We start from the raw sequence: 26,728 nt of genomic DNA on the forward strand, positions 1-26,728 counted from the left end.
TGTCCTGGCCTCATTAAGGTTTAGCCTACTGTTTTTTATATCATCATTGATGCGCTTGATCCATGTTTTCTTTGGAGCTATTTGTTGGACTCTCCAACGGGCGGGTTGTTTATGCCAGTGGAGTTTGTATGGTAGTTGGTTTCCACTCATTCTGCAGATTTGGCCAAACCATTGCAGTCTGTTTTGGAATCTGTTCCTCGATTGTTGGCTACTGTTCACAGCAAAGGTGGATATCCTCATTTTTAATGCGATGAAGCGAGACTGATGATTTGGTGTAGGCATCGCATTTGGAACATTTAAAGTTTACTCAGGTCTTTCTTAAATAATGTCCAGATTTCTGTTCCATACAATAAAATTGGCAGGATCAGGGTTTGGAAAAGACACACTTGGTTCATCAGCGAGATGTTGCTTTGTTTTCACAAACACCACTAAAGGGAAGCAAATGCAGCATTTGCTTGACCAATTTGACTGGATTTTCACTGTAGCTACTTTCTTCTGGACCAGTGAGCCCTAATATTTGAATTCTTGCACTTGTCCAATTTGCACACCATCCAGTAGGACAAGGGTGCATGAGCTTTCTGTTAGTACATGTGTCTTATTCACAGTGAGAGCGAGACAGATAGCACTCTCCCTCTCTCTCTCTCTTGCTCTCGTATGTTTATATTCAGATATTTGAATTACTGTAACGTTTCAGCTATTTATACCATTTGCCATAAAGCAGATGGTAATTTTATTATTTTGAGATATATACTGTGATATATCTTTGTTTATTACAAGAAATATATCATGTTTGGCTGATAGCATAGAATTGTTTTTCGGCCAGAAAATACCAAAAATATCAGCTGCATAGTCTCAGATATATATTTTTTAGTAAGTTTTTAAATATGCTTTGATATATCCTTTATCAAAGGATAAAGGTTACTTAGTTACTAATACAACAGTTTACTGCTACCTATCCAAAATTATTGCATAATGTTTGACATGCTTAAAGTGAAGCCATGTAGCATTCCCTGATGATTAGGGACAGCTTAATAGATTGAACACAACTAAGTAGATGATTTACTAATTTTTAAGTTTTCATCAATATAATTCATTTTTTTGACCGATTCAGTAACATAGTGTAATTTGTATTGTTGCCTGGTATTGGTGAAAATAATACATCAGGTATGTTAATAAATATTTGTACCTATGTTTACTGTGAAAAATTGGATTGTCCTTTCTGACATGTACTTTCATCTTTTGCATTTTCTTTACAATGTTCATTAATTTTAATAGTAATCTTTCATTATTTTTGTTTTGCAAGAACATGTTTTTACATATTATTAGTGATTGCTTTGCTTTTCCTTATCTGTTTAGCCAGAAAATGTTTTGGCAACTTTCACTTGATTGAAAATGTGTGATTTTTATTATTTAGGGAATAGAAATTTCATACTTTGATTACAGAATTTCCAGTGATGTATTAATTAATAATAATAATAAATGAAAAAAATCTTGCTTAAACAAAAATAGCATTAATCAACAACTTGATAGTATCTGCTCATTAGATACACTGCCATTAAATAATAGCAATATAAACATTAATATATTGTGATTAGATGTTAAAAAACCAGTGGTATGTTGTAATATATGTTTGGATTAATAGTCACCATCCTGACTGCTTAGGGAGAAGATACCCCCACCTTGTTGTGATTCTGATTTCTACATCACCTCTGTTCCTAACCCTAATGAGCCAACCTGACAGTACACCATAGTACAGTACAACTTATTGACTGAGGGTCAGCAAAACAAGTCAAGACCGATTACATATTGGATTCATCAGCTAGACCTCTTTCAGGATGCTACTGATGCAAAACCTACCTCAGTAGACAATTTTATCAGCAATTTATTATCAGCTTTCACATTTCCTTAGGCTTCTTCAGACATGAATAATTTATCAACCATTTGTGGATGTGTGAACCCTGTGCCTAATTAGGCGCAGAATAAAGATTTATGATAAATGAAACTGTATAAAAAGAAACTCTTGAACAAGAGCAAAAAACCATTTTTCCTTCCTACTGGGCTTGAACAAGTTATGGTTGTAAATTTTTTAATTGCAACTACCTTTTTCATAAGTCTCATGATTTAAATTTCCTTCAAGGCTATAAGTATTCTGCAATATTATGAGCTTCATATGAAAACTAGCTAATTCCACAAGAATAGACAAAGTTACAGTCTGTAACATTTACAGAGCCGCTTCCCAAAGTCTTTCTCTTAACATAAACATGCAAGTCCAAATGCCCATATGTTTCCCCAAAGCATATCCACATGTTTCTTTTTCTTTCTCCCAGTACCCTTCAGATTCTTCAGGTATTCATAAAATAACATTCTTATTTCTGATGTGATTAAAATAAATTTTACTTCAACGGTTTTAACTTCTATCTTTTTTTTTCTTCAGTCATTTTACTGGTTTGATGCAGCTCTCCAAGATTCCCTATTTAGTGCTAGTCGTTTCATTTTGGTATATACCATCCCCTATATCATACATCCCTAACAGTTATACGTATTCTAAACGTTGCCTGCCTTCACAATTTTTTTCCTTCTACCAGTCCCTCCAATATTAAAACAACTATTCCAGGATGCCTTAATATGTGGCCTATAAGTCTGGCTTTTCTTTTAACTATATTTTTCCTAATTCTTCTTTCTTCATCAATTTGCCACACCTTTTCATTTGTCACTTTATCCTCCCATCTGATTTTTAACATTCTCCTGTAACACCGCATTTCAAAAGCTTTTAATCTTTCTTCTCAGGTACCCAGGTTGTTCCAAGTTTCACTTCCATATAAAGCTACACTCAATATACTTTCAAAAATCGTTTCTTGACGTTTAAATTAATTTTTGATGTAAACAAATTATATTTCTGACTGAAGGCTTGTTTTGCCTGTGCTATTCGGCATTTTATATTGCTCCTGCTTCATCCATCTTTAGTAATTCTACTTGCCAAATAACAAAATTCTTCTCTTCATAATCTTCTCTTCCTATTTTTACATTCAGTAATACATCTTCGTTACTTCTACTACATTTCATTATTTTGTTTTGTTGTTTGTATTCATGCAGTTGTTCTTGAGTAGGACTTCTTCCATGCCGTTCATTGTTCTTCTAAATCTTTTTTGCTCTCGGCTAGAATTACTATATGAGCAAATCGTAGCATCTTTATCTTTTCACCTTGTACTGTTACTCTGGATCTAAATTGTTCTTAAAAAGTAATGGGGGATAGGGAACATCCTTGACACTTTTTTTTATTACGACTTCTTTTTTATGTTTTTTATGTTAATAATAATAATTATTACTGTTGCTGTTTGGTTGCTGTAAATATTAGCAAAGAGGTCCCCTCTTTCATTACTTTTGCCCAGCCTGTATTCACCCACTATTTCCTTCCTTGCCTTTTCCAATGCTTGCATTCCAATCTCCAACTATTATTAAATTTTCATCCCCTTTCAATTGCTTCATCAATTTCTTTGTCTGCACACTCTACCTCATCATCATGGGTGCTTGTAGGCATATAGAAATTAATAATGTCGGTTTAGGTTTTTTATTTTATCTATTACAATGATTCTATCACTAGGCATTTTGAAATGCCCTACTCTCTTCTCCCTACCTTCTTGTTCATTAACCTACTGCCTGCCTGCCCAAGCTGAGATAATTCTAAAATCACCTGACCAAAAGTCGTTTTCTTCTTCCAACTGAACTTCAGTAATTCCTACTATATCTACATTTATCCTACACATTTCCTCTTTAAATTTTGACTTCTAACATTCCATGCTCCGACTCGAATGTTAATTTTTTAATTTTCTGGTGACCCCTTTCCTAGTAGTCCCCTATCTGGAGATCCAAACAGGAGACTAGTTTACCTCTGGAATATTGTACCAAGGAAGGTGCCTCCATCTTTGTTAAATGAAAATGCAGAGTTACATTTTTTGGAAAAATAATAATATAATAAAAAAAATAAAAATAAAAAGCTGCTCAGTTCATATTTGATTATAAAGAATTATATGTTATACTGTGATTGTGTTACAGCATATGGAAAATCAGGAATTTGGTTATGATGCCATTCAAAATCTTAAAGTGTATCTTAAAGGGAACTGCTATGATTGTTAAAAGTGTTGCTACTAGTTGTAAGGGACCTCAGACTGCTACTACTAAATTGTTCGTCGGTAATCTATCTGATAAAACTAAAGCACCACAAGTGACAGCTTTGTTTGCTAAATATGGCATTGTGGTTGAATGTGATATATTGCACAACTATGGTTTTGTGGTAAGTAAATATATATTTATTTTAATTTTGAGCTTAAATTAAGTATCATATTTCCTGAGCTTTGACTCCTGCCAAGTGGACTTCCTGGACCACTATAAATCTCATTCTGTGTGTACATTTCCTTGGGTGATATCCTACTGCATCAACCACAGGAATGTTATCCATCTCTTATATTGTGTCAAGTACCCGGTTTATCTGAGCGCCTTGATTGCAGACTTTGTCATACTTAACCTAGATGACAGCAAATCAGTATTTCATTTCATTGCAGTAGAACAGTACATTTGCTATTCATTAGACAAATAAAGCACCATACTATATCTATCCAGGTTTTTTTTCTTTCTGTGTTAAGCACATTAGTAATCATGCAATTGCTTCTAAGGGAGATATTTTGGGTTACCCATGGGTCAAAATATTCTTTGTTTTAAATAGCATTTTTTATTTTTTTAGGATGCTTTGATTATGGTGGTGGTGGTGGTGGTGGTGAATTTATTAGAATAAATTTAGAAACTATTAGAATAAATTTAGAAATTAACTTTAGAAATTGCATTGTCATTTTAGTTTTTAATTTGCATTCTAGCATTATATCAAATGATGTCAACAACTGCGTCAAAAGATTAAATGGGTGTGTTGTAAATGGAAAAAGGATCAGAGTTAACTTGTCAACAAGCAGAAAGTGTCACCGACCTGCTATGGGTGATCTTGAACTTCAGGTATAGTATAGTTTTGAAATACAGTCAAACTATTTCTGATAGTCAACCTCTCTGTAATCTAAAATTGTTTTTAAGACATAAATGGTTCCAAAAAAATATTTACTTTAATCTTTATTGTAAAAGGTAAAATTCTTTAATAGGTCGAAACCAGTTTTCACCACGTGAAACTAAGTGTAAATTTCTACTAACATAGTGTAAATAAACCAAACACTATAAATCTTTCATTGCAAATTTTACTTACTTATATTTCTGTTATCAATCTTAGTGCAGTAACTATAACTGTAATTTTTTGTTGACAAATAATCAAATATAAATAGTTATGTAAAACGTTCATTACAATCTATTTGTGATTTATAAAACTTGTTATTACGGTTATAAATTATTTTTCTTTTGGTCGTATTGATACTTGTTTTAAGTTTCTGAATTGGAAAGACATGTTTAATTAATTGTTAATTAATATTAAAAGTTTCTTACTCTCTGTTACTCTTTACTCTCTCTCTGTTACTTACTATATATATGTTACTATATAATTACTATAGAATTCATCTTCATCTTTCTAGCTACTAATCACTTCTTCCACTTCAAGCTTTTGAATTAAGAGTGGTACAATCTGGCAGGGTAATGTTTCCTCTTACTATATCCAATCCTGAAATTTAAAGCAATTTGACTGTGATTATTATATTCTCTTAACATTAAATAAAAAAACGACTATCCTGGAAAGTATTGTCATTTTGTAGAATTTATTTAATCTGGCAGGGTAATGTTTCCTCTTACTATATCCAATCCTGAAATTTAAAGCAATTTGACTGTGATTATTATATTCTCTTAACATTAAATAAAAAAACGACTATCCTGGAAAGTATTGTCATTTTGTAGAATTTATTTAATTCATTTGTTTTATTAAATCCTCTTAGTTTATTTATCCTTAAGTTTATTTTTATACTCTTACTGCTCCTATTGAGTGGAATTTGAGTTTATAGTTGCATTTTCCCTCCACAGAAATGTCTCGTTTGTTGATTTAACTAAGAAAAAAAATCATTTTTTTAAAGCAATTTACCTTTTAAAAAGGAGTTTGGATTAAATAATTTAAAATTAAATTCAGCTGTAGAACTAGCATATGTAGTGTTGCTGCCTTTTTAGTGCAGCAGGTCTACTATTGTATACTGTAGTCTACTAGTGTATTCAGTGCATATGTAACAATGGTGAAAAAGAGGTCTGTGCTATTATTTAATAACAAATGTGTAAAGTTAGCTGCAGTTGAAAGCCATTTGCGAAGTGTATTCTTCAGTAAGATTTCAGTTAGCTAGAAACTGGAAATCCATTTGTCACATTGTAAAGTTTATGAAGAGTTGGGTATAATGGTACAAATGTACAGCGTGTATGGAAATGAACTGAAGTTATGATAAAGACTGAAGTGGCTGGCTGTCTAGATAGTAATGAATTAGCTAAGAAGATTGATGATATTTTTTTGTCGGTCTTATGCACTTAAAGAAATCTTAGTAATGGTTAGGGTATAAGTTTTGTGCCTACTGGGTTTTGAAATTTTCACAAGCCAGTAAAAATTTTCAGTCCAGTATTACAGGATTGAAATGAAGGTGAAATTAATATGGGCAGTGAGACACGGCCCATAAATAAATTTAAATTTCGAAGGTGGGCCAAATTTTAAGGTTTTTACTTAGTTGTTAGTTGGTAGTTCAAAAAAACAATATTTTGTAAATTAGATAGTATTATATTTTGGCTTCATATATAAACATAAAAGGTAAAAAAATCTGTCTGTGGAGTCAGGGCTGTACTTTAATCATAGAGAAAACCTTGATACTGTCTACAAATTGTTGACACAAAATATCAGAAAATTCTGATAATTATTTTGGATCAGAAGAAGAATCTAATCAATTGATTTCATGGAATGTGGCATGATAATCAACTTTCCATTCAAAATAAAAATTGTTCTGTGGTATCATTTTTTGTTTGACAATGACCTTATGTCATATTTGCACCCCAAAGCCTTCATACTTAGGCTTTGGTGCAAACAGTTGGGTTGAAATTTTTTTATTTTTTTAGGTTAACTTAAATAAAAGATGTATGCCTTAAATGTTGAAGGTAGGCCAAATTTTAAGGTTTTTACTTAGTTGTTAGTTGGTAGTTCAAAAAATCAATATCTTGTAAATTGAGATAGTATTATATTTTGTCTTGTTTATTTATCTTATATTATAAGGATTCATTTTTATTTATTCTGTTTATTTTAAAGTGGAATTTTCTAATCAAAAGATTGACAAATTGTACTGAAAACAGTGTTACATGATATTGAAAGTTGTTCAGTAATTATTTTTCATTCGATGTTTAGAATTTTATTTTCTGTATAAATAAATTTTATTTTATATCTGTATAAATAAGTTGGTTTTTCTTCACTTTCATTTTTCGAGGCATAACATACATTGTAAATAGTATATTTATTTCATCATTACTGTTTAATGCTAATTAGTCATTTATTAAAGAAATTTTGATAAACAGAGTGATTCAAAATTGCAAATCAGTCTCTTGGAAGATGATTCCATAGCCAAAAATAGGAAAATTGTTCATTAGTGGGTTTTGGCTTGCAAAAAATTTAGCTCTGCTTTTTGTTCGCTCTGTGAAATTAAACAATTTTACTAAAATTCTTACAATACAAATCTAGGGATAATTTTGGTGCTTCCTTATGTTTTTTATCTAAGAAATTGAATAAAGTGGTCCCATACCTCTGTCCTGCTTAGGTTTTAAGAAGGTAGAACACAAAACCGTTTTGTCAGAAAATAGACATTTTTGGGTTGGAATAAAATAACTTTGTTTATATATTTATATAGGATTTTTGGTTTGTAAGAAAAAACCTTCAGAAATTCAGAGGATGTTATGTTCCAAAGTTATATTATGTTCCCAACATATACAAAATCTGCCATTTTGTATTTTTAACATATAAATTGAGCGGTTAATTGTATTAAGCTGAAAACTGCTAGAGTACCTAGAAGTTCTCTAGGTACAAATGTTAATGTGTAATGAAAGAAAAAAATGGGTTTTTCATTTGAACCTACAAATTATGGCCCCAAAAACTTTTTAATTAATATATTTACAACCACTGGTTTATTTAAATGTTCTTTAAAAAAAATGTTAAGCCTCTCATGACAAAGAAAATAACACCTTATTTATTCAAATCCATTCATAAATAACAAAGTTAAAACAAACTTTGATGAAGTAACTTTCTCGAAGTAAGTCACTAGTTTAAAAAACCAGTTTTCATTTCGTTCTGAATAAAATTAAATAACTTGAAGCAATCTCAACTGGAATAATTTTATTAATGTTGTATAATAAATTATAATAATCTAATATATTGAAAATATTGTAGTACAGTAAGATCGTATTGAAACCATAAAAATGTATAATAATAAATAATATTAATATTGAAAAATAATTTACATTAAAACAGAGTTTGTAATTTGTAAAGGGAAATAAAAACTAATACCCAGTTTGTCTTTTGCTATTGATCAGGTGAATACATTGATCTGTGTTGTAAAAGTTTACACACAAGTCAACAAAAAAAAAATAATTGAACTTGATAAAAGTAGGTGAATCAGAATGTATTTTTTATGCTGATTCTTAAAATGAAATTTTTATTCTACATCGCCCTGAGATTTTTAATTATGACTCTTTAAAATAACTTCTTAAGGGACTTAAGAATATCAACCTTGATATTTTGCAAAAAACTTTTTTCATAAAATTTTTCCATTGATTTTTATACTTGTGTACTTAATCTTGTGATAAGATTCATTTTTTAAATTAATATTTCAAGGACAAAAAATAATTACTGATCAGCAACAGTCAAAAGATCCGGTAAAAACAGTAAAAAACAGATTTTTGAAATCTAATTTTTGATCTAGGATAAGACAGGTGGTTTAATTAAAATCATTTTAAAGATTGTTTCTTTATGAATTAGTTTAGCATTCAGTTACTGTTCTGCATCTGTTTGTTTACTGTATTGGATAGCAAAACAAATTGTTTTTTGTCGAAAATAGCAAAATTTCGTCTTTATTGTGAATGTTAATAGTGTATTGTGTAATTCGAGGTCTTTCCTTTCTAATTCGTGGTCAATTATTAGTGCGTTAGTAAATTAGGTTAACCCACTCCACGGGGTTAGTCTACTGGTGAACTCATCACAAATCACCTGATTTCAAAGTCAAGAATTAAAGGTTCAAATCCTTATAATGGACCTTTTATATGGATACATATTATCCTCATTCATCCTCTGAAGTAATACCTTATGGTGGTTCCAGAGGCTAAACTGAAAACGAAAGTAGCCAAGTTAGGTTATGTTTGGTAGGCATGTTTTCTTTTTTTTGGTCCTCATGTGTTTTCAAATGTAACTGCCAACCACAATTACCAAACTAAATATTTGTTGTAGTTTATTTACAGATTTAGTTTTTCATCAAACATATCAGTAGGTTTTTGGTAGTAGTACAGTTGCTCTTTCATTATGGGTCAAAAACAGTCTACCAAAAAAGAAAAGAATACTTATAATTCTGAGAAAAATAAACCACAATGGTGTAGAGAAATTTTGTCAAATAATTCCCCACCAAACTTTTCACAATCGCATGTAATTTATTCAGCTTGTAAATTTAATTTGAATCCAGTCTTTGTTAGCTTGTTGCTAACAAAACTTTAGATGTTGCTATTAGCTATGATGGTACATGGCATAAGAGAGGGTACATCAAATTATGGAGTTGGGTGTATGTTAATTAATTAACATAATATAATTAGTGTTAACACTATGCTATAGTGTTACACTATTGTCAAAGTTGTGCCGTAACTAAAAATCAGTTAGGAGAAAACAGGCCTGAGTTTTTCTTCTAAGTATAAGGGGCATCAGCCTGAATGTATCCAAAATTATGATGGGTAGTCCCCAAATATGGAGACTGTTGCTGCAGAGATTCTGTGGAAGCTGTTTTTTTCCTATAAGTTACGGTAATCCACTGTTGTTGGCGAATCTTCAGTTTGAATGTGTATGGTAGCAAAACTAAATTAAAAAAAAAAACAGGCATGTACATCTGGCTACAGCTCTGAGAAAATTAATAAAAACTTGTGCTCAAAAAGTAACATAACTGGTAAAACCTATGGGAACTTAAAAGAAAGCAATGCTATTAAATTAACAAGATTTTATAAAACTGCAGTTTTTTCAAATATTAGTAAGGACGTGAAACAGGTAATAATGGCTACCTTACACCTCTGCCTCCACTGAACAAGAACCAAAGCGCATGAAATGTTTGTAGGCAATGAGAGTAGGTGTTTCTACATGAGTCTTGGCTAATGGTGAAAAACCCGGAAGTCATAATGACAATATCCACACACCACTCAACACAATAGTTTTTAAGATATGTTGCCCCAATATATCAGATTAGTTGATCTCATTGTTGGAATGATATACCCAAGGGCGCACACAATGTCAGTGAAAAATCTTAAAATGTAATTTAGTAATGTGGATACTAGTTTCATTTTTAGTCATTTCTAGTTTATTTTTTATGTAATTTTTTTTTTAATACAGGTAGAAATTAAAAAAATATACTATAGTTTATACATTATCCCTACATTCAAAAAAAAAAATCATTAGACCTGGTGAAAAAGTAACATATGATGTTCTGAAATTATGAGAGTTGTTGACGTTTTTCTGGTGAGTAATATGCTTGTACAATAGGAATTATTTACCAAGGTTACAGGTGTTTTGCATTGAAGGAAATTTTTTTTTAATTTGGGTGTATTACTCCCTGACATAATAGAATACAAAAATAATAATTACAGTAAAATTCGTACCTTTATTTATAGACATTTATGTTTTTCATTTCTTTTTTCTTATTTTCTTTTTGCGTTGAGTGAATTCTCTTTTTATCAAACAGCAAGTCATTCATCATAGATTCATCCCATCTGCCTTGATAATGTTGTTCCATCTGCAATATATCATGGTGGAACCTTCTCCAACTGTAAAAGGAAAAAATGCAGAATGTAAAAAAAAGAATTTTCAATGACATTCTGTAGCCTAAATTTTTGTAGTTCACTAAGAGTGAATTTGGCTTTACTTAATTGTGAAAAACTCCCAGTTAAATATTTAAACCCACTTCCATCTTTATCTAATGCTTTTACAAAATCCTCAAGTCTATGTAAAGAGGTTGTAAAATAATAGTCTGCTTTGACAAAGGGGATATTGACAACATTCTCCTTTCGTGGGGTAAACTGATTTATTTTTGGCCAGTCTTTAACTGTGTAACGTTTATCTCCAGCCAGACCACCACACAAATACAAGAAATATATATTTTATAAAGAGACTTGAGAAGCCATATCACTTAGGTCAGCCATGAATTCGCCATGAGTTTTAAAATTTTTGATATTTTTCTTGTTTCTTCCATTTCTACAGCATGTGCTACTGGTATAGAAGAAAACTTATTCGAGTAATGCAACAACACTGCCTTTAAGATTCTTTTTGATGAGTATAGATAAAACACCAATCATGAATAACATATTCAATGTCCAGTTCAGACATTGGCCCCTTAATATCATAGCAGGAACAAATTAAACCATCTCTGCTAAAATATTTAACTAAATTTTTGTTTTGATTTCTGTATATTGAAATTTTAGTATCCTTGTTTAAAGATATGCGGGCAATGCTGCCGAGTCATTATGGAAAACTATAAAGAAAAAGATTGTGAGAGCTGATGTGACCTTCAAAGGGTAGGTCGATTAGAAGTTTTTCACCCACATAAAGGACTTTATTGGTGAGATCATGTACCGAGATGTGCAAGTGATTTAGGGGATAAAACTTCAGTGTTGGTTATGTAGTGATGTAGGAGATAAAACCTCAGTGTTGGTTATGTCCCTCAGGCTGGCTCTTTGCAGTACCCAGAAGACAACCATGGAGCTGCTAGTGGATGCTGCATGCTGCTCGTCAGCTCCACACTATTGGCAGGATCCAAATCTGGTAAGCCAGTTGCCATGTCACCAGAAGGAGGAAGAATCCAAATGTTTTAGATGCTGGGATACAAGCCATCTTGCCCGTAAACTGCAAGAGGCCTGACCAATCAGCACTTTTTGTCGAAGTGCAAAGAAATACAAAATGTGCAGCCTGGGAAGTTGAGCTACACTACTGGTAGTAAAGAGTGCCATAAAAGTAAATGAAAATCTTCCAAATCAATACAAACAGGAGCTGGAGAGTCTATGATTTGGTATCAGAGATTGCAAGAAAGGAAAAACCAGACTTCATGCTCTGCAACGAGCTAAGTATAGCATTGGCCACTGAGAGTGAGTGGGTCTGTGATGCTGACAGCAGCACCACCATTATCAAGGACTCTAGTGTCTTGCAGATAATTTGCCGTGGCAGAGGTTCAGGCTGTGCCTGGCTAGACACTTTGAAGGCCCTGTTGTTCAGTTGCTGTATCTTGCTGAACTGTTTATTCGATGCTTTCAAACATTACCTGGATGGTTTACTGGAGGAGGTAGGTAGACAGTCAGTTAATGTTAAAATGAGGCAATTTCAATGCTAATAACCTTTTGTGGGGCAGAATGGTGAGTTACTGCTGTGGTACTGTCTACAAGACGATCGCTGAGGCGGGATTCACCTGCCTTAATCAAGGTTACGCTTGTACTTTCAACAGAGGTGAGTCTGCCTCCTATATTGGTGTTACGTTCTTGAGACCCAGGGGGAGTGGGAAGTCCTGTAGGACGAGACACTATCATATCACACCATGATTCTGTATAAGTCCTTTTGAGAGGGGGCAGCAGAAGATCTCTTGTCTTGTTTCTTGTTTTTTTTTTTGTCTTGTTTCTTGTCTCTTGTCTTGAAACAGTGTATAAGATTTAAAATTAAAATATCAAATGCATCTACACTTATGAAATTATGTTAAGAGCATTTTATTCATCTCACCAACCAGTTTTTAAGTAAAACAAAATTCTAGAAGCCAAAAATGAAAAAAAATTACTTCTCTATAAACATGATTAATGGCATAATGGGTAAAAAGATCTTCAAATATATGATCTAAAAAAATAAAAATAAGTTCCAACGTAGTTTTTCCATTTTTTTTTTTTAAATCTCGGTTTGAAAATGTTTGTTTTCTCATATTCTGTGAAAATTTTAAGATGAGAAATTGAGTTAAAGATATAACTATAACCAACTTTGTTAACTCTTTTACTATGAAATGAACTACTTGTAATAATTAATTAGTAATGTATTATTCCATAATATATCCAGAGCATTATTTTATGATATATTATTTAATATATTTTGTAAGGCTATTGATTTTTTACATTTTTTAATTTAATATTTTTGTTTTAGAATTTATGTTTAACCAAACTTTTGAAAGTTCATGTCATACTGTAGTTTTTAACATGACATCATTGAGGTTGACATAGAAATTATGATTTGTTATTCATGTTTTTAGTGAAAACTGTTTTTTAAATCTTATTAATAGCTTGTTTTATTGTCATATAGACCTAGAAACAGGTAGCGGTAGTTGTACACTGATGCAGCTAAGTTTTGAAATAACGAAATTGAACCAGCATATAAATTTGTTTTGTAGATATTATTTATTTATTTTTTAATTTTAATAATATTTTTAGCTAAAAAAACGCAGCAGCGAATGTTCTGGGTGAAACGTGGTTGATATATAAGCACACACACGTCTTGTAAAAAGAGTTAATGCCGGCCGGGTGCGCACACATCAGCGCAAGTTCCTTCTTGCTATCCATGCGTAAGTATTTATAAATTTCTATAAAAAATATCTGTATAATTATCTTAATCAAAATGTTCTTTTTTTTTAATGACCATATTACAAATGAATTTGAAACATCATGCATACACTTTGTGAAAAAATTGTACTATGCAAAAAATTCTCTAAAATAAGAAAAGTTAAGGCATTAGTTTTTTAATCGGCAAGTTAGTATGCTAATAAAATATTTTGATAACTGATAATACTTAAAAAAGGGAAATTTACTTTATAAAAATGAAGGTTACTACAATACAACCGTAGAATAATTTATCCAACTAAAAATACTAATCGACTTATTCAATACTTATCAAATACTATGTCTAACCGTATGAGATTACTTGAAACACTTTGAAATGACATCACTCTTTCCTTACAGATGATTGAAGCATCCTACCCATTTTAATGGAAGTTTTTTTACTTCACAACTCCTTTTTAATCCCACTATTAAATGAATGAACATGACTGACTGCATTGTAAAAACAAATAGTTCAGTGAAAAAGTATCTTTATTGGTAACAAAAATATTTCCTCTTTCATGGCTGCAAAATAAAAAGAAAATACTTGAACAGCAATTGAAATATGTTTTTATGATTTTTTTAAAAATATTTTTAATAAAAACGTTCTGAAAGTGACATAATCAATATTATATGCCTCCATTCTTTACAGCGACCATCTTGAATTGATGATTTAGTAAAACAAACTATACTGGATAATTCTAATGAAAATATCTTTAGAATACTCTGTAACCTGTTTCACAAGAATTTATGTAATAAAAATACGGGATTCTATATAATTTCTTTATGTTTTGATCTTTTGCCTTCATGCAGAGAATTTTTTTGTGGAGTAGGTGGAGTGATTATGCTTCTGTATTGTAAACATAGATAATGTGTTCATTATCAGTTGTAGGTTAATAATTCATCTTTTAACTTATCTGTGTGGTTATTCACGGGTTATAATTTTAAAGTTGATTTCCAATAGAAAAATTCCTATTTTTCTAACTGATTAAGTTATTAACTTTGTTAGTAAATATTTATTTACATTAGTCAATGTTTTATTTAGATACTTTTTATGCATGTAAAAGAAAGTTCTTTTATGGGTTATATTAATAAGGTTCTGGGTATGTATTTAACATACAGACATTTTATTAATAATAAAAAAAAGGTTTGTTCTTATTGTACTATAACTTATAGAGTTCCTTTGTTAATACACACGTTACTTAATTAATTAACAAAAAGAAAGTTGGTACACAGTACCTTCCTCAGATGATATAAACTGAATACTAAAGTTTAAAAGTACAATATAAAGAAAAAGATGAACACATTCAACAAAAAAAGATAAACTATATAAAGATAAAGAGAAATAATAGAGAGATAAGATCATAAAGATAAGAAGATTTTTAAAATTTTTGTGCACATTTTTTTAAATAAATTTTGTGCAAATCAAATAACATATTTTTTTTTTTTGTTATGGTGGATTTTCATCAAGTAACAGCTTTCTTCATCGTTGAAGAATGAAGTAGAGTCCAGTTCTAATAGCTGTAATGAATTATGAATTGATGAGAATGCTTCACATTCTCATCAATTTTTTTTTTTTTTCAAAAAACACCTGAGCGTTATCATCGCCCGGAATTTTATTAATAAAAGGGTAAAATAACTCTAAAATAATAAAACTTATAAGGTGTAACATTAATATAAATCATATAATAAAAATTTATTAACACAAAAGTCAAAAAAGTAAATTAAAACTCAAAACTAATATCGCAGAAGGAGTCTTTAAAATATAAAAGTTAAAAAATAGAATAAATAAACTATATAAAACTTACCTAATTCCGATAGGTTTTGCAAAAGGCTCACTTCTCGGATAATAAAATTAAACCAAAAAAATAAAAATTGAAAGTAAAGGTTAAAAATGATCAAAAACTCTTCCAGCGTAAAAATACGTATGATAATATTAAATTTTTTGCAGTAACCTGGTACTATGCAAAAACAGAAACATCCGGTTCAAAATTTCATTATTATTGTACAAGATATCACAGATATTTCTGGGTAGATTAAATTTACGACGCAACGCCGCATAACATATGCAGTCTATGAGAATGTGGTGCACAGTCATGCAGCAGTTGCATTGTGTGCATAGCAGTGCGATTCCTCCTGAATTAATTAATTAATTAATCGATTCCTCATCAATTAATTACACATAATCAAAACTACACAAATTTCTCTAAAAAAATCTTAAAATCTGATATAACGCTTTAAAAGTAAATGTACAGATGTTTAAATGAATTTGAAATTGAAAAACAACTTCCAAATAATAGATTTTTTTCTAATCGGTTAGCTTTTATGATACAGCCATCAGCACACATCATAAAGTGAAGAAGAACAGTTCAATGACATTAGTTTCAAATATTTTATCAAATTGTATCCAGCAACATTATAATTCATACTGTATGTAAGCAACATGACCATGGTCACAGAAGACAAGACAGCAAACTATACCATTTGTTTATGTATTTTAATGTATTTTTTATAATTTAACCTGGTTATGGGGTTATTATTATGAAGAGGTATTGCGGCAAATAGATGAAGAAAGAAGCATTTGGAAAAATATAGTTAAAAGAAGAGACAGGCTTATAGGCCACATACTAAGGCATCCTGGAATAGTCGCTTTAATATTGGAAGGTCAAGTAGGAGGAAAAAATTGTGTAGGCAGGCCACGTTTGGAATATGTAAAACAAATTGTTAGGGATGTAGGATGTAGAGGGTATACTGAAATGAAACGACTAGCACTAGATAGGGAATCGTGGAGAGCTGCATCAAACCAGTCAAATGACTGAAGACAAAAAAAAAAGAAGGGGTTATAACCTCAAAAATAAAGTCAAATAAACCATGTGAATTTGCAAGGCATATAAAAAAAGTATATTTTACTTTTTAATTGGTTAAATTACTTTACTTTTCTTTGTGTTTGATTTTCAACTAAACAGAACAATTAACACATTATTTATAAATGTTTGGAAAAGTCTATTATTAAAAATTATATCGGTGAAGAATTTTTTTCTAATTGAATTGCTGTACTAGAATATAATTTACTCTTTATCTATTATTGTGATATTTTAGTCTTCAGTTACTTTTCTTTTACTGATAAAAGACTTAATTTAAATTCATTTTTTTAATATTTTAGCTTACGGAAGGTTAAGATGGACCAAAGAACTTATGGACAATGCTAATACTATTACAGATATGGCAAAAGTAAGTAATTTTCTATTTTTCTCCAGAATCTGCAGACTAAAACCAAATTACAATTACTCTCTTCCTATTTTATTTAGTTACTTTTTATTTATAAAAATAAATGAATTTTGTAGCTTTTGGAGATATTAAGCTATGTGGATTTAAATCCCAAACCTTTTAGAGGAAAGGCAGAGATGTAATCACTCCACCATGAAGATCGACATGTTGTCATAAGAATAATTACCATAAGTGGAATTGGCCACCATATTTCACTTGATAGAATCATTTTCATCAGTTATTATTTGAATGGTTAGCTTTAAAATCCAAACATAATCGATTAACTCAAAAGAATAGCTGGTAACTGATGTAAGTTAAGAAAAATCAAACAACATGAATAGTACAGGTTAAACTCCTTTTGTTTTAATATATTCTTGTAAAAAGAATAATTAGAATTTAACATGAGAAAGAAGTACATTCTAAGTTAAGTTTTACACTAATATCTCCTAAGTGTAAATATAAATGGTTTTCTGCTTAAAAGATGGTGTTTTCTTCATTAGATAAAACCAGCTACCATTATCTACTATCAGCTATTGTAAGAAGCCTCCATAGGATTAGTGAGGCACATTCACAAAGAATAATGAGACTATCCCGTTCCCCTCAAAAGTTTACACATGATGTTGACAGTTTTTATGTTAATTGAGTTTTATTAAAAGTCTTATAGAGAACAATTAGCAGGGAGCAGGGTTTACTTTTCTAGTAAAGGCAGATACTTTTATACAGATTTGAATACTAGATTATGGATACTGGTGTTCTTTGTTAGTTGGGTTTCAATTAACCACACATCTCAGGAATGGTTGACCTGAGACTGTACAAGATTACACTTCATTTACATTCATACCATATCATCCTCATTCTTCCTCTGAAGTAATACCTTATGGTAGTTCTGGAGGCTAAGCAGAGAAAGAAAGGGTGAATATTTACAAAAAAAAATATGCATACACAGAAGTGCTCTTGATATAATCAATTATCCATAGCCAAAAACGTATTATTGTATAATTAGTGAATAGATTTTAAACCATTAAACAACAATTATTATATTACTTAATACTATATCAAATTACATATAAATAAATTAATCATAAATATTTATAATGAATTTCAAATAGTGTTATAAACAATATTTTTATTTCATTATACTTATACTATTATATAAAGAGAAAGAGGGTTTTTGTTTGTTCGGGATAAACAAAAACACTACCCCATCTTTTACGACTAAATTTTTATCAATGTTTCTTGACATAACTGAGAGGTTTTTTGGATATATTTCATCTCGAAAAATCTCATCTCTAAAATATATATATATATATGTAGTAGTAGTGGAGAATTGCTGGTTGAAGCAGAAACTTTAATGAATTGTGAACTGTGAGTGTCTGTCACTGTGTGAGCTGGGTTTGAACCGATTGATTATGAATATCTAAAATTCCTAGTTTCAAGGGTTAAAATTTATTTTTTATTTTTTTTTGAAACCCTGTTATTTTTTTAATTTCTGGGTAACAAATGAAGAAATAAATTTGATTTTTGGTGAGTGTAATCTTCATGTCAATAAACCAATTTCTAGATTTTTGAAATTCAACCTTGAAAGGGGATGAAGAAAGGTAAAAAAATTTTTGAACAATGATTGTAAATTTTCCCAATCATGGCTATAGTAAACAAGATTTTCAGTAGATCTGGGTTTGCAAATACTCTTCAGATATATATTTAAAAATCATTTTCGGGTTTTTAAATTCTGATATTTTTAAGGGGTGCGAAGATATGCGGTGCTGTGGCTCAACCACCAAAGCCACTGCCACTATTACTGTATGTAGAACTGGCTGCACCTGCCTCCTGTGACTAATAAACATAAAATAAAAAGATAGACTGCTACGGGAAATGTAAGTAATAAATAGCGCATGTGAAGCTGCGATGGGGAGCTAGTATAAATGTATCCACAATATTTACTATGTATATTCTGGCTGCCAAAATTAATTAACATGCCTTTTTCTATTAACATGTAATTTTTGTTATTTCATTTTTGTACTCTATTCTAAATGTTTGTTCAAAATTAATTGTTACTATTTTAAGAAATTAACTGAAATTGAAATATTTTTAAAATAGAACTTATTTTCTCACAAAAACAAAAAAATAAATAAATAAATTATATATATATATATATATATGTATATGTATAAATAATATGTGCATAGTATCACATAAGAATGTATTCTCAGACTAACACATGAGCACTAAGTAAAAAGAAAATTTCAAGGGAAGCAATCATTTATCATATTGTTTGGTTGGTAATTAGTAGGTCTCTACATATGACTGGCAACTAGCTCCTTTATCTTGTGGAATCTGCTCAGGCTGGAGCAGCCAGAGCCTGAGCAGATTCCATAATTATTTTCATAGAACTTTACAAAATATTAGCCAGCAGAAACTGTTCATATAATAAATAAAACTTGTGCTTAAACTGTTGATATAATAATTCTTTGATCATCACCTTGTCATAAAATAGGACATAATTTTTGCATATAGTTGTCATTATTAGTGTCTATCTTATTACACTAAACATCTTTCTATTATTTAAAAATGTTTTTGTTCATATTTTCTGTTTAAATACATAAATTTAATTGTTTAATTGTTCCTTAAAATTACTTGGCATTTATATTTGTCTGAAGTAATATTATCATTTACATTTTCATATATAAAAAAGTATCGCTGAAAGAAAAGCTCTAAATATACTGTTCTCAAATATTTATATGTCAAACAATATGTTCTCAATTACATGTTCATGTTTCATACATAATTTAATAATTAAGATGAAAAATAAGTTAAATCAACTAAACACTCTAAGAAAATCACATTATTATAAAGCTGTAAAGCTGGAGGACCATACTACATGAAAGCTCTACTTTCATGTAGTATGGTCCTCCAGAAAGTAAGAATAGTTTGCCTCGTCATATGCACACTGCTTCACTGATAACAATGGGTCAAGACCAGCTGGTCTCAGTTGTTTTGCTAGCGCTGTACGAAATCTCAGAGCTGTGCTGTAACAATGAGTGATTTTGTGTGTATTTATCATGAATTGAAAAAGTTGAAAATCCTGCCAACTGTAAGGTACGATCAGTCGTACGATTTTTGAATGCACAAAGTCCTGTGGAAATTCGTCGTCAAATTACTGCCATATATGGTGACAGTGTAATGAATTAAGGAAACTTAAAGAAATAGTGTCATTGATTTCCAGCAGGGAAACATTGTTCATGACAAGCAATGCTCAGGATGGCTTACTCTCATTAAACAGCTGAAAGAGCTGACTGAATGATATATTAAGAGAACTGGTGTTTTGTGTTAGACGAACTTAGTAATAAATTTTCTGTACGTTCACGATCTCTGTTACATAAAATTATGACTGACACCTAAAATACAGTAAAATTTTTGCCCGAAGGGTCCCACGAATGTTGATAGACAATCACTAGAAAGAACGCATCACATGTCTGCTGCTCTGTCGTTCCTGGAGCGATGCAATAGAAATGATCATGAAACGTGGGATTCGTATTACACATCTGCTTGTAAACGTCAATCACTTCATCCCAACCCCATAGGGGAAGACACCTGCCTTACGAACACACCAGCCCCCCCCCCCCATTCCTTGCCCTGATGGGCTTTAATGGGAGTTGTCTTTCGTCCTCTAACTTTGTACATCTCATAGTGCTAAGCTAGGCCTCGTTGGGATGTCACCAATGTAAATATCTTGGTAGACATTTGCATCGGTGCTTTTTAAACTCAGCTTTTGCTTTCGCTTCAGGCCTCATCAGGACAGCTAGAATGTTCTACATCGTTTCCCTCTGAACTAGCTAACCAAGTTCACGGAAGCATGAACCCTGTGCCTAGTTCTACATTTTACAGAGCCAATTTGTGCGTAAATATCTCAAAATCGAACCAATAGAATAATATCATACCACCAAAAATGTTATTCACAACAATGAAATTTAGTCCTACTTCCCTTATTGAACTCAACATTCAGTTCATACTGCTGACTTAGTTTCATTTGTGGGTGGACTCCAGTCTGGTCTACCAGGGAGAGGTGGACAGACCTCCTACTCCCACTCAGCTTCATCGCAGAGACCTGCGTGACATTTACTATGAAAGTAAATGTCCACTACCATCATCGAGATGCCGCTACACCTCATGGATGCATGGGATCCATGCCTCGACAGTGCAGTCACCATCCCGCCGACAGTGATGTCTACTCAATCAAAACCTGCCCTCGTCAAAACAACGCTACACCTCGCGACTGCATGGTAACCCATACCCTCTGCAGTGCAGTTGTTGTTCCGCCAACAGCTAACATTTAGTAACAATCACCACTAATTTCTAACTGACCCTGTCTCAATATCAACATGCCTACCTCCAGCCAATCAACTACTCAGGTGGTCCCTAGCCAGCTGGGATCTACTATACCTCTTCAGTCATCCTGTTCAGGGTGAGGAAACTGAGGAATCCAGCCACAACAGTCCATTATCTGCGAGTCAGCTGGAAGACTCACAGATCAAAGAAGAAATTCACTCTCTTGAGCTTCCTAACAACTCTGGTACGCTTAGCCTTCTTCCGGGGACAAGCATAAAGGACATGGTCCACAGCATCATCAGTCACTTCAGTGACATCATTCTCGATCGTATTCAAAGCCAAAAATATTCAAACACTGTCACAACGCAAAGGTGGTGGCCACAGTTTTTTGGATCACCAAAAATGATTGTCTCGCGAAGAGACAGTTAATGCTGATTTTAAGGAAATTTTTATGAAACTTCATCACGCAATTCAAGGGCACCATCGAGGACTTGAGGAGTATGTTTCTTCATGACAATGCATGTTGCAAAAAACTTGTGAACTTCTCAAAAGCTTCAGATGGCATGTTTTTGATCATACGCCGTACAATCCAGATCTTGGTCCAAGCAATTTCTACCAGTTTACAAAACTGAACAAGTTTTTTTGGTGGGAACCACCATCAAAGTGTTGACAACATCAAGACAGCTGTTAATGAGTGGTAATGGACTGGCAGCAGAGTTGTTTGATGTCGTCATAAAAAATAGTGCCATGATTGCACAAGTGATTGAACTTAGGAGGTAATTGTGAAAAAGTAGTGTAAAAAAATGTAGCTTATGATGTATGTATTAAACACAATAAATTTGTAATATAACAAAAATGGTTTTTACTTTCTGGATGACCTTGAATCACTTGAGTATAAAATAACTTCGGTTGACATATAATAAAGAAAAAAAAGAGTGCAATATTTTATCATTTCATACAGTGGCAAGCCAGATTACAACCATCCAGAAATGCGATGCTTTCATTACAGGCATCTGGTTGATACAGTGTCCAGTCCAAATATTAATTCTCTTTGATATGTATAGTGTCAGATGTGATAGCACTCAGGTTCCATGGGAAATCAGTTTTTTTCATTGAGCATTATTTGTTATGTAGAATCCCAAAATAATTTTTCAGATACACTTTTTATTACATAATTTATATAACATATAAATAACAAATATTTATTTTTTTATCCTTAAAGTTGAAGTTTCATTTTCACTTTTTAATTTTATTGTTTGATGTAGAATATTGCTTATCTAACTTCATTGTTTAATGTATATCTTGTTTAATTATTTTTTCAAACAACAGTGTATGAGATTGTGTCAGATATGAGTTCACGGTATGATACACTTGAAGAAAGGTTACAGAGATTGGAAGATAAGTTAACAAGCATTCAGGAACAGGTAAAATAAAATATTATTTAAACATTTTTAAACTGTATTGTGTTGACATTTTTAAACTAATGAGTTATTTTATTGTTTAACTTTATAAGGATAACACTTTCTTCTAAAAAAATAATAGTTAATAACTTTTACTTGTTATTATAAGGTTTTTCCAGTGAAATCGTCTACAGATTTATAAACAGGAAACAAAAATAAAAAAATTAAATAAAAATATAAAATAAATAATTAATTATTTTATATAATAGAATACATAATGTGCTAATGGTTAGTGATTTTTATTCAAAAATCTCCCACCACAGATTAAAATCCAGTTGTAATAAACAATTACTTTTCCTTCTGGTATCTAAAGTTTATAAAGGCCTAAAAATTTACAAAATATGATATACATTCTACATTGAATAGTAGTTTGTACTAAGTTACACCTATTACAGCTTACAATTTTGCAACTTTAAGAATTTTTATCATGTTCATTTTTTGTTCAGTCAAAGAGTAAAACTAGATCTTTTATCATTTTAATGCTGTCAAGTGGAAAGAAAACCGAATTTATCACAATAATTTCATACATTGTGTGTGCAGAAATATTTCTGCTATTTATAAGATTTTGTTTTATCCTCAAAACATTTTGGAGATAAAAAAACTTTCTTAATATTTAGAACTTTTTTTAGATAGCTCTTAAAATAAGGTGGAATCTCATTTTTTCATTCATCATACCAAAATAGCAAATCAAATATTTTTTAAATTAGGTAAAAATTATCATTATTTACAGCTGTCTTATTCATTATAACACAATCTTGGTTAAATAAAAGTCAATGACATCATTAATATAAGTACAGGAAATCAGTTTTAAATGTATTCTGAAAATTAAATATAAGTTATTCTTAAAATTAAATATATATCATATTATTACAGCATTACCAATGAAATGTTTTTTATTTAGATTTCAAATATTTTGGCAAATTATTATATTAAATTGTAAATAGAATTAGGTCAATTATTTTACTTATAATTGAATAGCATTCATTGATTAATGCAATCATCATTAATACATCCTATGTATAGCTAGAAAACAGAAGGTTCATTAGTTTGCTGACAGATTATAAGACTGCAATTTCCTGACGTATAGTTCATTTTTATATCATTTTGGTACTTTTCATGATTATCAGTGCCACCTACATTTTCCTCTGTTGACATGTAGACAGGCAACTGTGAAATTCCACTCTATATTCTAGGTTTTTACACCTAGAGTGAAATTTTGCATTTGCTTCTACCATTTAACCGATTAAATCTAATCAATCTCTTGTATAGTATCCAATTTAAAATCAGACTTCACACTACAAAGGGATGAGGACTGAAGAGTATAAATACAGTTTTAAATTAGAAAATGTGTGGAATTTATTAGCTTTAATTTCCAGAGTAAGTCAAGAATTGGAAAATTACAATACTTATAAAGAAAATAGTTTACCGTGTATATATTTTACATATTACAAAAAGTAATGTTATAATAATATCCATGTTTTTCCTCTCTCAAAGGCTTTTCCTTTTTTACAGACATATGGATGTGAATTAATTTATCAGCATTAGTTGCTGGACAGGGATAGGGTGAATGCTGAAAATGCATAACCTTATGAAGTTTTAAAAAAAATTAGGTCACTAAAAGAGATACCTACAAACATAAGTGTTCATTTACAGATGAATTTTTACTTTGAATCTGACTGCTACTGATAGAAATCTACAACTCCTTAGTGATCGCTACAACTTTGATGAACTTTCATTAAAGTTACTAAAGTAACCACTGCTTATTTTTTTATTGTAATCATTTCAGTTTAAGAAAAACTAGCATCATAATACTTTTCAAACAATTTAAAAAAAATTATGAAAATTTACTTTACCTTGTTCATAAAAAAAAAATAAATAAACAAATAAAAATAATAAGACAGTAAAGTAGTTAGAGGAGTCTAATAGCTAATTCAATTGTGACATGATAAAAAGATATACATAAAATGAAAAAGTTAGTGTCAGATTAATGAATATACAAAGACTTGTTGTATAGTGGTGGAAAAGAAGATAGCAGCTGGAATTGTAACTAGCAATAATTGAATAATATCAAGAACAATTTGTTCCCCAGATTAGCAAAATGAATTGAGATTATATCAATTGTTAAGAAGTTCACCGATCATTCAAATTATAAACAGTATCCATCAGCAGCTAGTTAGCCTGAAAAGCAAAAAACTATTTAATGAAAATGTTTTAGCTGAATTTCTAGATTAAACAAAATAAGAACTTTATTTATTTATTTGTTTTTGTTGCTAGTAGGGTAATGCTTAGTCACCCTATTGTTTTTTTTGTTTTTTTTAAAGATTTATTTTGTACTTATTAAACTGCCAATCCTGACAGGGATTTGAACTTGGAACTTGGATGAAATAAATACAGAAGTGCTATTGATCTGCTATTTAGATCAACATCTTAGCAAGAAACGCCTTTTTGTCGTAAAGTTCTGATATAAGAATATTAAAGATGATAAATTAAGTATCTACTTGCATAAGTCAATGATATTATGGTAAGTTAAAAAAAAAATGAAATACTGAAATATACAATCTGTAGATAAATCAAGAGTTATATTACAAAGCTTAATTATAAAGCATTAAAAGTAAGAGAGTTCAAGAAATTCATCATTAGAAATGCACAATGAGTTCATGATTATATAATAATAATAATTTAGAACCATCTGTAAATAACCACCCATTTTAGTTACTAATAACTCAATAAATTGTTTTAAAATGTTTGTGATTTTTTTTTTTAATATGGCTGTAGTTTTTATTATATGATTTTCAACTTCATTGTTGATTAAGTAACTTGTGTTAACTGCCCTATGAAAAAGTGCATGTTTCTGGTTATACGACTTTCTTTGTTTTCAGTTACCTCAAAAACATTCTGTTATTTTCAATTAGTATTATTTAATACTAGTATCCTCTTCTATATAAAACAGATTTCACTTTTATTTTGTGAACAAAAAATATTTCCTTACTATTTATTACCGAATGATATTTTAGCTTACTATGCATTGAATAGATCGGTTAAGTCTGCTAAATGCAACATTTTGAATCCTGCTGATTTCAGTTTGCTGATATTTTTCCATTTGTTGAAGAAGAAACAATATAATCATTTTTATTTTCTTATTAATATGATCGGTTGATCTTTGTAAATTATCAATAAATACTACATTATTAACGATTAACATACGTTATTAACGTTAGTAACAATTCACAAACTTCATTGCACAATCTAACTATATCACCAAAGCGCCTCTTCATTAAAAATGAGACCCTATTTTGTTCACTAAGTGACATGATAACAATGTTAGCAGGTAGCACACAAAAATTAATTCAGTAAAAAATAATAAGGTAAAAAAACATAAATAACCACCCACAGTGGCTTACAAATATGGTAAAGGTAGACAAAATCAATCGGCCAACCGATTCCAATAAATTCTCATAAACTAACAGTGTAGTAATGAAACACTCTTTAAGACCATCAATGATCAGCTGATCGACACAATTAGGTGACAGTATTTTTATTTATTTACTCATTAAATTGGAACAAAAACAATGTTTTGTGTTAAAAAATATTTTTTTTACTTTTTTTAAATTAAATTTAACTTTTAAATTATTTTAATTAAATTAGTTTCTCATCAAAAGTTAAAGTAGTTGATCGAATACCTTATTCTGAAAGTTACATTATTCTATCTGGAGCAGTTTTAAAGTTGTTGAGGGGCTTTCCATACTTTTGACTCGCTCTGCATATTATTAAAAATAGTATATTTTTACATTTAAAGTCATTTTAGTTTTTATTCTCAATCAACTGGTTATTTTGATCTGTCATCAATCCTTTGGTTCTTTCTGAGTAAAATTAATTTATAAAAGCAA

The 26,728-nt window shown here is 30.6% G+C and overlaps 1 protein-coding gene across 5 annotated transcripts in view; it reads left to right on the forward strand.

Moving 5' to 3' along the window:
• LOC142333249 (RNA-binding protein lark-like) overlaps positions 1 to 25,771 on the forward strand; it is a 31,743-nt gene extending 5,972 nt beyond the window's left edge. For 4 of the 5 annotated variants that reach the window (XM_075380245.1, XM_075380248.1, XM_075380249.1 and 1 more), the window contains exons 2-7: positions 4,054 to 4,291; positions 4,869 to 5,001; positions 13,627 to 13,757; positions 16,952 to 17,019; positions 22,711 to 22,805; positions 25,163 to 25,771. In XM_075380245.1, the coding sequence (XP_075236360.1) occupies positions 4,079 to 4,291; positions 4,869 to 4,883 (228 nt within the window). In that variant the 5' untranslated portion in view covers positions 4,054 to 4,078 and the 3' untranslated portion in view covers positions 4,884 to 5,001; positions 13,627 to 13,757; positions 16,952 to 17,019; positions 22,711 to 22,805; positions 25,163 to 25,771. Of the gene's footprint in view, positions 1 to 4,053; positions 4,292 to 4,868; positions 5,485 to 13,626; positions 13,758 to 16,951; positions 17,020 to 22,710; positions 22,806 to 25,162 lie in introns of those variants that run through there. The other variant, XM_075380247.1, reaches the window with a different exon arrangement.
• The last annotated feature ends 957 nt before the right edge of the window (positions 25,772 to 26,728 follow it).

The sequence above is a fragment of the Lycorma delicatula genome, chromosome 12 (assembly GCF_047948215.1).
Source record: "Lycorma delicatula isolate Av1 chromosome 12, ASM4794821v1, whole genome shotgun sequence".
Classification (NCBI taxonomy): Eukaryota; Metazoa; Arthropoda; class Insecta; order Hemiptera; family Fulgoridae; genus Lycorma; species Lycorma delicatula.